Genomic DNA, 13,084 nt, shown 5'->3' with positions numbered 1-13,084 from the left:
CATAATCAAAGTTGGTGGCACGATATTACCTTTATCCTTAGTGCACACCTAAATACCTCCACGGCTTCCTGCATCCCTGTTATCTCGTGCTCTTAGTTCATACGTAAATTAAACTGTCAAACACAAAAATGGATAGCTCGTTAGCGTTACGTGACTGTACCGTTCACTGGAAAAGGCTGTTATGTAGAAAAATATACAAATTTGTTTATTAATGCGTAATACTTTCTCTGCAGCAATGGGAGGACCCCAATGGAGGCTTCTGTTGCGAAACGCGTCGTTATCCAAGGATTAATACATTTTATTCATATAATTGCTGTATAAATTGATCAAGGAGGGCGGAGTTCGAGGAGTGATTATTGCCAGGGCTGCCTTAAAATGCTCTTTGGTGATCGTAGCGGCGTTCAAATCCTCTTCGAGTGCCTTCATTGCGGCCTCGTGACATATCGCCTGGATTTCCGCTCCGGAATATCCCTCCGTGAGTTCGACTAGATCAATAACGTTCACATCTTTGGCTATCGGCATGTTTCTCAACTTTATATCGAAAATTTCTTGTCTGGTTTCGTCGTCGGGCAATGGCACGTATATGATGCGATCTAAACGACCCGGCCGAAGGAGTGCCTAAGGAAAGAATAACAACGTTTCTAGTCACTAGGAAATGATTTAGCAGATGTAACAGTTTACTAAAATTCAACTGACTTTGTCGATTTTATCCGGTCGATTAGTCGCTGCTACTAGCGTCACGCTTCCTAACGCGGTGACTCCGTCGAGTTCCGTTAACAATTGCGCTAAGACTCGTTCCTGCACGTTACTTCCGGCGTTAGAGGATGAACCTCTCTCACTCCCCAGAGCGTCGATTTCATCGATGAACACTATGGACGGCGAAACTTGCCTGGCTTTTCTAAACACCTCCCTTACCGCTTTCTCAGACTCACCGACCCATTTCGAGAACAATTCTGGACCCTGCAAATAATCTTATTGAATACTGCGAAGCGTAAATTCAGACGCTAATGTCTCACCTTTATGTTCAGGAAGTTCACTTTGCTCTCCGTAGCGAGAGCTTTCGCGATCATCGTTTTAGAGCAGCCAGGTGGTCCAAACATCAGCACACCTCTGGGTGGAGTTATGCCCATTCTCTGAAATACCTCAGGATGACGCAGCGGCCATTCCACCGCTTGTTTCAATTTCAACTTCAAATCTTTCTGCCCTCCTATGTCCGACCACCGAACGTTGGGCACTTCTATCAGAACTTCTTTCATGGCTGATGGCTTTGTTACCGTCAGAGCGTAAGTGAAGTCTGACAATGTCACTTTCGACGAAGTCTCGGAAGCTGAAGTTCCTTTCTGCTGGCGCTTCACGGCGTGTAAAACTGCTTGGGAGCACAGGCCGTACAAGTCTGCGCCCACGAATCCATGAGTGACGAACGCGATATTCGCCGTGTCTTCTGCAGATAGAGTGCTCGGGATCTTTGACAACAGTTTCTCAAGTATCTCGGCGCGCATCGTTGGAGTAGGCACGAAAATTTCGAATTCTTTGTCGATTCTACCGGGCCGCCTTAGAGAACTGTCCACTAGATCGAGTTTCGATGTTGTGGCTAGTATTACGACCTTATCGTTCGTGTTTTGTATATCGTCGAAAAGCGCTACCAGCTGCGCGAGAACCCTCCTCTCCTGATCCGTGCTCGAAGTGCTTCTTTTGGGGCACAGACTATCGATCTCTTCTACTAGAATAATACTTGGAGCTCTGGCTTTTGCTTCCATGAAGATATCTTTCAATTTCCTTTCCGTTTCGCCGAGGGACTTGCTGTAGATGTCTGAGCTATAAATGGTGTAGGAATTGAAGTCGTATTCGGATATCAACGCACTGGCGATGATAGATTTACCAACGCCGGCGGTACCGTACAATAATATTCCTTTACTAATATAAAAATCCCCGATACTTTCGCATCTACCAAGGCCAACATCCAGAACATCTTTGATGTCCTCTATTAAGCCTCCGTATCCTCCGATATCTTGTATTTTATATTTACTTTTTTTATGTTCCTTCTGCTTGTCTTGTTCGTCACTTAAAACAGTCCACTTTGTGTTATAAAGTGCTTTATAAAATTTAACGCCGGACCCTTGATCAACATTCAATTCTTTGAATTCCTCAGACAAATCCTTGTCCGTGCACTTAGTAGCTACAACGTTTACAATCTTATAAATTAATAGTTTCCCATAAAAAGGCACGCTAAGTTTATCGCCCTTGGAAAATATCTTCTGCTCGTTGTGATTCTTCAATACTATATTCAGTTCCGTGCTTGCTTCCGCCAATGAGTGTCTTCCAACGCTAGAGATAATGAATTCTTTGGCAATGCTAACAGGACAGTTGAATTTCTGAACCTTAACCGGACCTCGAAGGCTGTTCAATTCTATCGCTGTAAGAAACACGCAGGTAGAGAAACCTTCACGTTTATTGTTCGACAAGATTCGACGCGATACTTACCATGTTTCGTTAAGGAAACGCTCGTTAGAGTTTTGTCTCTCGTGGGCCATGCTGTCTTAACAACGGCGCTTTCTTGGGTAGTGACGAGCACAGGATCCGCTAGCGCGATCTCGCACAGCTGTAAAGCGGACTGCGATACAAACACCATGTCGTCCAATGCTCTTCCAGGAATATTCTTTGGCTGTTCTACGCAAGAATTATACATGTGACGGAATGTAGAAACAGTAGCGAATATAACGGCGCACATACCCTGTGATTTGTACGTTTCTAGAGTACTATGCAAAGTGCCATTAAGAATGAAATCATGATTCCACTTTTGTAGGTTAGGCGGACAGTTAGCATCATGCTCGGCTACATCCTTCAGCGTTACAGTGCACTGACATTTATCGCATGTCATCCAAGGGGAAAGGCTCTTCCTGCCGCCTTCTTTCGATTTCGAAGCCATTCTGAAAGAATATCGATTCGCACTTATGCTTTGAAAACCTAACCTACGATTGACTCAAGTGTTTCATACGAAACGCGTAGGAAAAGGAGACGTACATTTTTGGGGAATACGCGAAAATGTGTGTAAACGTTTCTAGGTTACTTCTCTTACTACTAGAATTTACATAGAACGTATAATTTCGTAAAAAATTGAAATCAAACGCCACGGTTCGGAGGACGAATGCGTGTTCCACGTAGCATAGTACGTATGCGCGGCGGGAATCTTACAGATTATAGAAGATGATAAGCCGCCTGTATCTTATCAGTTGTCGAGAATGTTTGATAAATAATCTGGAAGTACAACAGGGAACAGGAAATTCTGATGATCATTCCACTCATACGAGGACTCCACCTATGTACTTATGCAGCGGTTGGTCGAATACTAACTAAACTATAGAGAAACTACATCTTTTAAAGTTGAACACAATTTGAATTAAATAGTTTACCCTCACAGAGAATTACCTCTACGAGCTGAAATATTAAAAATTATGCATGCATTTTGGCCTCCGCGAGCTGGAATAAGTTCGAGTTGGACCGAATCTCCAGTGAGGTCCACAAACTTTCGAGGAATTCAACGTAATTCGCAAGTATCATAAATCAATACTCTAAAAGTATCCGCGAGATGTTATAGGGTGGATGTACCAGTAAATGAACACGTACCAGTGAATGGACATTTTTTATTAAAATGAGTAAAATAAGTTATTAAAAGAAGCAACTAATTAATCAGAGACTTCTTGTAATTTCTTGCTTCAGATCCAAACAATTTTTGCAGCACGTGGAGTCAATCGCGCTGCAAACATAATTTTATAATAGCGTTCATTCATTAGCCTTAAGTGTTCATTTATTGGTGCGTTTACCCTACTACGTTAACAAGATTCTTTCCTAAGAACCGACTACCCAATTCGAAATTGCTAAAAGACCGAGGCAGCGCGCTCCGATAATGACCCTTGGAGAATGGAACCGTGGCGGCACGGCGGTGTAGAAGTGACAACGGTCATCAGGGGCTCGCGGCAGACGTTGCGATGCAATGAAAAAACGACGATGCGGTCCGACGAGCCTTTAGAGACGAAGAATGATCTGCATCGCGGTAAAGGAGCTGGTCGAGGAGGAGGGGGGGGGGGTGGGGGAGGGGAAAGGGTGAAGGGAATATGGAGATTTTAGTGATTCGAATCGGATAGCGGAGTGTATACGTAGGTATATACCTGGCCGCCACCCTTCCCTTCGCTCGCCGGGCATTTCGCGCGAAGGGCACCGGACAGGAGCGCGCCGAACGTGCGGAATTCCGAGGGTACCGCGAGAAAGAGGTCGTTAAAGGAAGGTCATCGCTTGCGCCTGGAAAATAATTAGCCCGCGGGATTGCTATCGGTGACGCGTGATTGATGAGGCGGGCAGCGGTCATTAGGTAATATAATTGATCGGAAAGAGCCGAGGGGAAGGCTGTTGGGGAGATGAAAGTATCGGGCGGTGTGGAATGTTGACGTTCGCATACAGCCGAGATGAATCAGGTTCGGCCGGGCATTAAATGAGGAATATCGGCCGGGGCGGGCGCTTGGAGCGATCGGTTGGGCAGGCAAAGAGGCAAAAGGCCGATGGATGGACGGGCCAGCCGTGACGGAGCGGGCCGACGTTCCCGTACCGAACGAGATTAATAGAGATCCGCCTGTCAGCCGGACGCCTCTCCGTCTGAGCGAGATCCAGCGGCTTCCAGACGGCCAGTCTTCCCGCAGATCGCAACCTGCGTGGGCAACAACCGATCGTGATCGATCGCACGGTGCGCTCGTCTCTGGGGCTACCGCGTTCCCATGCGTCCAGTTCGTGCGAGTTAATCGCGTCTGCCACGGGGTCTGCTAGTCATCCGGGCGCGCATAGAGTTCAATGAGATAACCGCCGCTGTGAGAGAATTAGCACGACACGTCCTCGCGGTTCCGTTCGCGACTCGTACGGCCGACAGAGATCGCGGGGCGACGTCCGTTTCGCCAACCGGGGCGCCGTGCCTGTCTGGATCGCGCACAGCTCGTTCTACGTGCCGTAAATCGCGCTCGACAGGTCCGCGGTTATTCGTACCGATGCGAATACGAGTGGCGCGAGGTCGGTGGGCCGTATTCGGTGGCTTCACCTTAGTTTGCCTGGTCAATTTCCGATTAGGTAGGCACCGTCGCTCATTTTACCACTCATTATCCTCCACAGATCAGCCGGGCCGCGGCGACCGATAAGCTCCGCGTCCCCCGTGAACCATGTCAGACCCGTCACGAGGGGACAATGCCTGAATAGAGAGGCAGCCTCGTCCGTTATTGTCATCGGGGCACATCTTCTGTTTCAGCCGTCGGCTCCAAGGGCTCGGCGAACGAGGCGAGGGTACGCAGGGAAGAGCTCCGCCAACATGTCTGCTGCGCGAGGCACGAAAAGATGATCGACGTTGGATACGGTAAGCGAACCATAGCAAGTATTAATGGGACACGGCTGGGAAGCGTCTCGCGGCTCTTCGGAATAGAATTTGCGCCGGGAGTTGCGTAATTTTAGAGGCCGGTTACACGCGAATTGCGTCCCTCCGTGTCGGTTTCGCCGCCCCCATGCTCGTCAGCGGTAAACGCCGGCTGCCTTGCCGCTAGATCCGATCCGGCGAATTAATAATCGGCTGTTCAATCAATTGACGCCGATCGAGAGGATGGAGCATCCGGCGGCCGTGCGGCGCTCCTGCGGTTAAAAAGATTCGACCGAATTGCCATTGGGAGCGAGCTTTTCGGCTGGGAAAGCGCCGCCGAGGTCCGTCGGGGCTCGCGGGCGCGGTGGCGGTTCGGTGGCTCGTTACGATTCCGTTTGTCGGCTCGTAGAGATCAATTAGCGTTTATATATCGCGGCCGACGCCGCGCAGCAACGATTAATGTTTCGCCGAACCCCCGTTCCGCGAAACGGCCGAAATAGCAGCCGCCCTTTGGAACCAATTGTCAATTAGGCGGCTGGGTTTAATCAGCGGTGCCTGGTTATCCGAGGATCCCGCCCCGGAACCTGATTCCGGTGGATTCCTTGCCGAGCGCCGAGCGACTAATAGATCTCGAGATAACGCGGTTCACAGGGGGAAACGCGGAAAGGTGCGAGGGAGAGCTCGAAAGCCCGGGGTAGGAGTGATTCACAGAGGAATCCTCGCATTCCGCCTGTCCCACGCGCTCGCGCCAAAAATAGCTACGTTACGCTATAGACGATTCCACCCTCTCTCTTCTTATATCTTGTCAACGTTCCTCAACGCGATACAAGCCGTAAATTCCCGCGAGACATTACCAGGCGGCGCCATCCGATTTACACGCGTCTCATTTCTCGCACGCGGCCCGGCGCAGTCAACAACACCGCCCGCGGTCTACGCGAATTTCATTGAACCTGGAGCCCCGCGGTACCCATCCAGCTCCCGCATCGGTGTTTCTCTCCACCGTTTGTTTCCAGGCATATCCGGCGAGATAATACAGATCGACGCTGGCCACTGTCGCAAACTGTGCCCGCGACACGTGCTGGACGATCCCGGGGACGCTAGCCGGCCCGTCGTGCAGGTAAACGCGCTCTCTTTTTCACTAGCTACCCGTCTAAGGCGGCGGGACCGCCGATGGCGGCCGATGCTCGCGGGATGGCACCTGGTGCGGAGAGGCGCTTGTGGGTTGACGTTTATCGAACCGGTTGCGAGAACCGCAGCCTCTTCCGTCCGTGTGTCCCGGGTAAAAAGCAAGTAGGTGCTCGCACGGGGACGGGATGGGGGATGATCGTTGGGAAAGGATGGCTCTCGGACGCGTCCGTGGCGACGGAACGAAGGCCAACGCCGAAGAATTCCACCGGGCGCTCCAGCGACAAGGTAAAAAGGAAAACGAGGGGACTCCGAATTCGCAAATAAAAAAGGATACCGCGGCGCACGTTGCCACGGGCGGGCCACGCATGCCAAGGGCTATGCGAAGGGCGAAAAAGGCAGGACCGTCATATAGATTTATGACGCATGGGATCGACCAATCCGCCAGCTGGAATGCGGCCACGCCAGCATCACGCGATCGTACGATCTTCGCGACTTTTACGGCGAGTGCAGTAGCGCACCCCACACCGCATCGAGGCGCGCCTGATCGTCATGCACATTTTACGGGCCCTGCGCATCACAGCCACTGGAAAGTAGATGCCGCAACAAGTAGACGAGCCCAGATCCACCGAGACCTGCCGTTACTCGTTGCTAGCCTCTCCGGAGTGTTCCTCTAAACTCGCGATCGTTATCTCACACCTACGGGCGAGCAGCCGACGAACGTTAAGCCGGGTCCAGACCTCAATACGCTGAGCAGACTGAGCGCGCACGAATGACGCACGCGGAAGGGTCGAAAGCTCCATTGTGGCTTTCTTCGCCAACTTCTGTGCTTAGCCCACTTCGCAGTCGTAAATATGGTGCGATTAGCTAAATAAACGTACAGCTCAACCCTCCGAGTCATCCTGTTTACCAATACAGGGTGATTCTACAGCGACGCCTGTCGAAGAGGTGCCACCTGGTACCCCGTGGCGAGGACAACCCCCCGCAGAGTGCTTCACCGAATTTTATCGGTTTCGACCCTCGAAACGGTTGGAATACCAGTAAAAAGTCAGAAATGTCCGAGAGTTCCGCATTTCTCGTCGGATCTTTGCGAAAACGACGCCAATTGATTCCTTGTGTTTCGCCGAGGAAACTAACACCAAGAACGACGTAATTCGGAACATAATGAAGGGGATTTTGTGAAAAATTGATTTATATCATTTCAAGCTGAATTCGTTAAAAATAGTCTCGTGTGATTTTTTAACACAACAGCGAGTCGATCAGGCTGTATGAATTAAGAACAATGCAGGGTGCAGTGAAGAAAAGAGAGACAAATTATTCAGTAAAATTGAGCTTTAAAGTCTATCATATGATAATTGCATTATATTGTTGAAAATGTCATTTTTAGATTTTTGATTAACTGTTTACGGCAATATTAGCAATATTAAATTCATTCACATAGATCCATCCTTCACGATTAAACAAAAAAAAGACGCGAGTCCATACCTTCAATAATTCAGGTCATTAAAATTAATTTCCGTAGGCGGGTTTCGTAAAAATCACCGAGAGCAGGTAACTTTGAAGATTTGTATTATTTAAACAATTTCGAATCTGCAAAAATGAGGACTCAACCCTCCCTAATATCATACGGACTACCATATATTTCAATATCATGAAAATCCGAGACATCGAGGATTTTAGAAAAGTATCACATCTGCTTCTATCTTCCACGCTGAACGCAATGCGCTCCAAATTCCCTTTGACGTGCGTAAGAAAACCGACAACGGTCGGCTCAGGCCGTGTGCCGAGTCACCGCGAATGACAACGTCCACACTAGCATATGCGTTCACGCTCACCCTTCCTGACGCACAACCATGCGACCCTGGCTACCGTTTCACCCGTCCACAACAAAATATTCGTGCGCGCTCAGCCTGCTCAGCGTATACCCATCGAGGTCTGGACCCGGCTTTAGCTATGCAGATACGGCTCGTTGATGAGGGAATTGCTAGCGAGACAATTCGCTCTGGAGCGACCCCTCGCGCGCCCCCCGTCCTGGGGACGAAAGCTATTTTCGTCACGTGATGCAACCCGATCGGTGGTTTACGATCTTGCGGCACCCACGCCGCGGGAGAGGAACAAGCTCCGAGAAGGAGCTCCGTTGCAACGCGATCTGCAGAAGGAGAGGACGTGTGTTTGCGTCCTTGGAAGGTCGAATCGTGCCGGGTCACCGATCCGGCGCCGGCCTGGCCGGCTACTAAATCCTCGATTCGTGTTCCTGGGATCTCGAGGATCGATGCACCGGGGAGCGGAATTTATTAGAAAATATCCCTGCGAGTTGTTAGCCAGAAATATCGCAGCCGGCGGGGCGGAGGGGTCGAAGGGAGGAGGAAGGACGGGTAGAAATGCTCGGCCGCTTGCACGGACAAAGATAACGGTCGGTTATCCCGCGGCGAGGATAATTAAATGGCCCGCGTGTTCAGAAAGAAATCGAGTACCGAAGAGGGACCGTCCGAGCCGGAGATAACGAGCCGCGCGGATATTATAAATCCGACACTGCCTGGCTGGCGGACGTACGGCGCGAATAAAGTACGAATTCCGTGAAGCCCGCAACCTCAAGCTGCCCGCCGCCGGCGAAGTGCGAGATGCAGGGCCCGAGATCCCAGAAAACACCGTCGATCCCATTTTTCCTCCGCTGCCACCTCGAGTAGCCGCGAATCTCTATTCTCAATTCCTAGAAATGCTTCCCGGAGTCGCACTGCCGTCCGAGGGCTGCGAAGCTGGACAGGGTGTCGACGATCCAAGGTGTCCGCGTCATAGAAGTCATAGAGGCGTGCGAGTGCACCGCGGACTCGTCCTGCAGACGGGAATCCTTGTCGCATCTTGTCCACTCGGGCACTCCTCACCAAGCAATGATGGACGTTGGAGTATGCATGGGCCACTGTGCCAAAGGTACCCCTCTATCGTTTCCAGCCTGGCGCGATCCTCTCCGATCTACACCGATAACGTTGCTGTGCTTCTCGACAGATCTAGGATGCAAGCCAGTGAGGAACAGCACGATCAGCATCAAGGGGCCGAATGGTACGTGGAAGACGAAAGCTACGCAGTGGCTGGGAATGACTCGCAATATGTTTCCAGGGGACGAAGTTTACCAGGTGATCGAGAAGTGTGGCTGCGCTGGAACCTGCCACAAAATGGACCACATGGAGACCGTTCTGGACTTCAGTGAAGTCGAAATCAAGGACGGCACGAACACGACGGACGTGAGGCCGGTCGTTCGGGTGAGTTTGCCGTTTTAAGGGGTTACCTACCGTCGGGGGCTAGAAAAAGAATCGAGTCTTTGGGAATTTATTTCAGAAAGTAGATGCATGCTTTTATGTAATGGTTTTTGTATTCAGATGAAGGGCACTTTAACGGGTTATTATATTATGTTTTGGTATAAAAATATTTAGTTATTGCACAATTACAACTGATTTCCCGGAAGCTGTTTTTAGAAACGCGTTTTGCGGTGACCAACATTATTCGGGACTGAGTTATCTGAAATAAGAAAACGAAGAAGATTTAGTTGGTATAATAGTTTATGTAGTATTTAATCGTTCCGTTTCATAAAATATTAATCTGGGACAAAATGGCAGATGTTTAAAGTGAAATGATCGATTTTCGTAGAAAGAAACACTTATTTTTCCTCCATAAAATAAAAACTATGCATTGGAAAAACAAATGCTTCGATTAAAGATTAGATTTGAATGTCTAGAAGAAACCTACGAAGTTTCGGAAAGATTGGTGACGCGGTTTTGGAGAAATCGTGGTCACCGGTCTAAAAACAGCTTCCGGGAAATCAGTTGTGATTTTGCAATAACTAAATATTTTTATACCAAAATATATTGTAATAACCTGTTAAAGTGTCCCTCATCTGAATACAAAAACCATTGTATAAAAAGATGCGTGTACTTTCTGAAATAAATTCCCAAAGTATCGATTCTTTTTCTAACTCCTGACGGTAGGTAACCCCTTAAGGGGTTATAGCTAGTAGGGTGTGTAAGTTTTAAGGGTAAATTTAAAATTTTTCAAAAATTTAGAACGACTAGTGAGTACTTAATGCTGTTTTTAATCCTGAATCTGAAACTATCTTCAGAAATTCAATTGAGTAAGGTTTAGATAGTTCAAATCACAGTTGAAAAAAGTGAAAATTAAGTAAGATTTAACTACAAACTACATATTCATATACTGCTTAAAGTAAGTCTTGCTTACATAAAAGCATGAAAATGAAAATAAAAATATGTGGAAATTAGTGTTTATTACATTCACATGAAAATTTATGGAAATGTGTATTTATTATAAAATGAAAATATATGTAACTTTGGCAACAGATCTAGCCATATGTCATTTATGTAGTAAATTTAATGCCATTTAACAAAGTCCACCAAAGAAGCAACATCTTGTTTGCTTCTGTTGCGGTTTATAAGCTCAACTATTCAATTTTTTTATAATTGTAATAATTTTTGTATTTTTCTATAATTTCAAATGAAATTCCAACTAGGTAAATAATGTATTACACAAAATTTAAAGGTAGTGATTAATTTTAAACCTGAAATTGTACCGTTTTCTCACTAGTCGTTTTTAAAATTGAAACATTCAAACAATTGACTCACCCTAATACCTAGTCAGGCGGCCGAAAAGAAGCGAATGTTTGTGAATTTTTTTTGAAAAAGCAGAAGCATATATTTTTACAAAACTTTTTGCGCTTAAAAGAGCAACATTTAAGGAACATTTGGTAATTTTTTCGTAGAAAAATATTTACGTTTATAATAAAATAGCAAGCGACATCCAAGAAGCCTTTTTCAAAATTTGATTATGCGGTGAATCACTGGCATTCGGAACCAGATTATCTAAAATCAAAAAACAAAAAAGATTTCGTTAGTATATTAATGTATCCTCAGGTTGACGAATAAAATTTTCCGAAATATTAATTTAAAACAAAATGGCGGCTATTTAAAGTTGAAATCCTGATTTGTTTCGCGTGATTTTTGCACGAAAAAATCAGGATTTCAACTTTAAATAGCCGCCATTTTGTTTTAAATTAACATTTCGGAAAATTCTCTCCGTGAACCTGAGGATGCATTAATATACTAACGAAATCTTTTTTGTTTTTTGATTTTAGATAATCTGGTTCCGAATGGCAGTGCTCACCGCAAAAGCAAATTTTTAAAAAGGCTTCTTGGATGTCGCTTGCTACTTTATAATAAACTTAAATATTTTTCCACGAAAAAATTACCAAATGTTCTTCAAATATTGCTCTTTTAAGCGCAAAAAGTTTCGTAAAAATATACGCTTCCGCTTCTCCAAAAAAAATTCACAAACATTCGCCTCTTTTCGGCTGCCAGACTAGGTATAACCCCTTAAGTGCCCCCGCAAGGTACTTTTAACACACCTTTTGCAAACCGTGTCCGTGCTCGTTTCCAGCAAATTAACGTCGGACAGTGTGTCGGTACGTGTCCAGGGAACGAAACGGAAATGTGCTTCCTGCGAGATAAAAAGGAGCCGTCGACGTGCTTGTCCGGCTTATACTCGAAGCAACACACCTGCACGCCGGCCAGATTCAAAGTTCACGAGTACAGGTAAACGCGCACTTGGTCGATCACCGACGATCCTCCCGACGGGACCGTTCACCCGCGTGGTCGCCCGTTTTGTTTCAGGACCCGTCGCGGCTCCAAGAGGGAGATCATTCAAATCACTCAGTGTGCCTGCGTCTGAATAGGGTAGAGAGAATCGGGAGGCCTGGCTCGGTCCAGCGGAACATTGCGATTTAAACTATTTCATGCGTCGCGTAACGGCGGAGTACCGTTTCGATGTTCCTACATGCAACCGTGTATTGGTATGATTAATAAACGTACGATGACTTTGTAGAAAACACCGGCGGCCACCTAGCCCGGCTTCAGCTTAATTCAGCTTCTCTATTACCGTCGCGTTTAACGGCAATGGAGGCAATCGTCCAAAAAGAATCCGTAACAAGCGGAACGGCGGTTTAGGATTGGTTCCACCTCTTTCGCTGATCCGTGGTTACGACGCAGTCGACCGACTTCCAAGCGCGATATGAACCAAGATTAGACTTGGCAAGCGGGCCGCGTTCGATCGCGGGAACGGCGGCCTGGGCGATCGGCAAGATGCTTCGACGAATTCGACGAGTCCTCTCTGCGATCGGCGTTATCCCAGGCTCGCTCTCATTCCGCGCCCCGTGCCCGCTCGAATAATGCAGCAAAAAGAACGAGGTCGGCGTTGGCGCTGGATCTTGTAGGCCGTGGGCGTGGAACCGCGATCCGTCATCGTCCTCGTAGGAAAACAACCGATTATTCGCGACATCTAAATATCGCCACGGGGCCACATGACTCGCCACTCACGAATCTACGGAATTTAGGAAGCGTGAGCTTTTTTTAATAGCCCCGCGGTGTCATCATCCCGCTCCTCGCTTCTCCCCGTCCGTTTCGTTCGCCTCCAAAAGGTATCGTATCCCTGCGTGGACCACGCCGATCCCTGCCCCCTCCCCCGCACCGCTTGCTTTTCGTCTCGCAATCTGTCGGCGCTCTTCTCGGAATACCT

The 13,084-nt window shown here is 47.7% G+C and overlaps 2 protein-coding genes across 6 annotated transcripts; one reads left to right on the top strand and one right to left on the bottom strand.

Annotated features, from left to right (window-relative positions):
- Positions 1-179: 179 nt before the first annotated feature.
- Positions 180-3,164, bottom strand: LOC143371376 (ATPase family gene 2 protein homolog A). 4 transcript variants are annotated; one of them, XM_076816495.1, is made up of 5 exons: positions 3,022-3,164; positions 2,482-2,927; positions 1,017-2,413; positions 697-960; positions 278-618 (listed from the first exon to the last, which is right to left on the bottom strand). In XM_076816495.1, exons 2-5 carry the CDS (start codon positions 2,924-2,926, stop codon positions 289-291), a joined length of 2,436 nt encoding a protein of 811 aa, XP_076672610.1. In that variant the 5' UTR covers position 2,927; positions 3,022-3,164; the 3' UTR covers positions 278-288. The 4 variants fall into 4 exon arrangements, with proteins under 4 accessions (XP_076672609.1, XP_076672610.1, XP_076672611.1 ...); XM_076816496.1 differs by lacking the exon at positions 3,022-3,164 and having other exon boundaries at positions 2,482-2,667; positions 2,731-3,014; XM_076816497.1 differs by lacking the exon at positions 3,022-3,164 and having other exon boundaries at positions 2,482-2,662; positions 2,731-2,872.
- A 1,301-nt stretch (positions 3,165-4,465) lies between these two features.
- On the top strand, positions 4,466-12,398 carry LOC143371383 (uncharacterized). 2 transcript variants are annotated; one of them, XM_076816506.1, is made up of 8 exons: positions 4,466-4,735; positions 5,285-5,389; positions 6,400-6,503; positions 9,226-9,439; positions 9,515-9,568; positions 9,626-9,768; positions 11,951-12,105; positions 12,184-12,398. In XM_076816506.1, exons 1-8 carry the CDS (start codon positions 4,558-4,560, stop codon positions 12,239-12,241), a joined length of 1,011 nt encoding a protein of 336 aa, XP_076672621.1. In that variant the 5' UTR covers positions 4,466-4,557; the 3' UTR covers positions 12,242-12,398. The 2 variants fall into 2 exon arrangements, with proteins under 2 accessions (XP_076672621.1, XP_076672622.1); XM_076816507.1 differs by having other exon boundaries at positions 4,638-5,109.
- Positions 12,399-13,084: the final 686 nt, after the last annotated feature.

The sequence above is a fragment of the Andrena cerasifolii genome, chromosome 7 (genome assembly GCF_050908995.1).
Source record: "Andrena cerasifolii isolate SP2316 chromosome 7, iyAndCera1_principal, whole genome shotgun sequence".
Taxonomy (NCBI): Eukaryota; Metazoa; Arthropoda; class Insecta; order Hymenoptera; family Andrenidae; genus Andrena; species Andrena cerasifolii.
This window is presented reverse-complemented; position numbering and strand designations above follow the sequence as displayed.

Bases quoted from the DNA above. Each gene is read 5' to 3' on its own strand.
- LOC143371376 (XM_076816495.1), bottom strand. From the start codon at position 2,926: ATGGCTTCGAAATCGAAAGAAGGCGGCAGGAAGAGCCTTTCCCCTTGG. The intron at 2,414-2,481 runs GTAAGTATCGCG...TGTTTCTTACAG, and splicing joins CGTTTCCTTAACGAAACATG to CGATAGAATTGAACAGCCTT. The intron at 619-696 runs GTCAGTTGAATT...TTCTTTCCTTAG, and splicing joins GACCGGATAAAATCGACAAA to GCACTCCTTCGGCCGGGTCG.
- LOC143371383 (XM_076816506.1), top strand. From the start codon at position 4,558: ATGGACGGGCCAGCCGTGACGGAGCGGGCCGACGTTCCCGTACCGAAC. The intron at 6,504-9,225 runs GTAAACGCGCTC...CTCAATTCCTAG, and splicing joins CTAGCCGGCCCGTCGTGCAG to AAATGCTTCCCGGAGTCGCA. The intron at 12,106-12,183 runs GTAAACGCGCAC...GTTTTGTTTCAG, and splicing joins TTCAAAGTTCACGAGTACAG to GACCCGTCGCGGCTCCAAGA.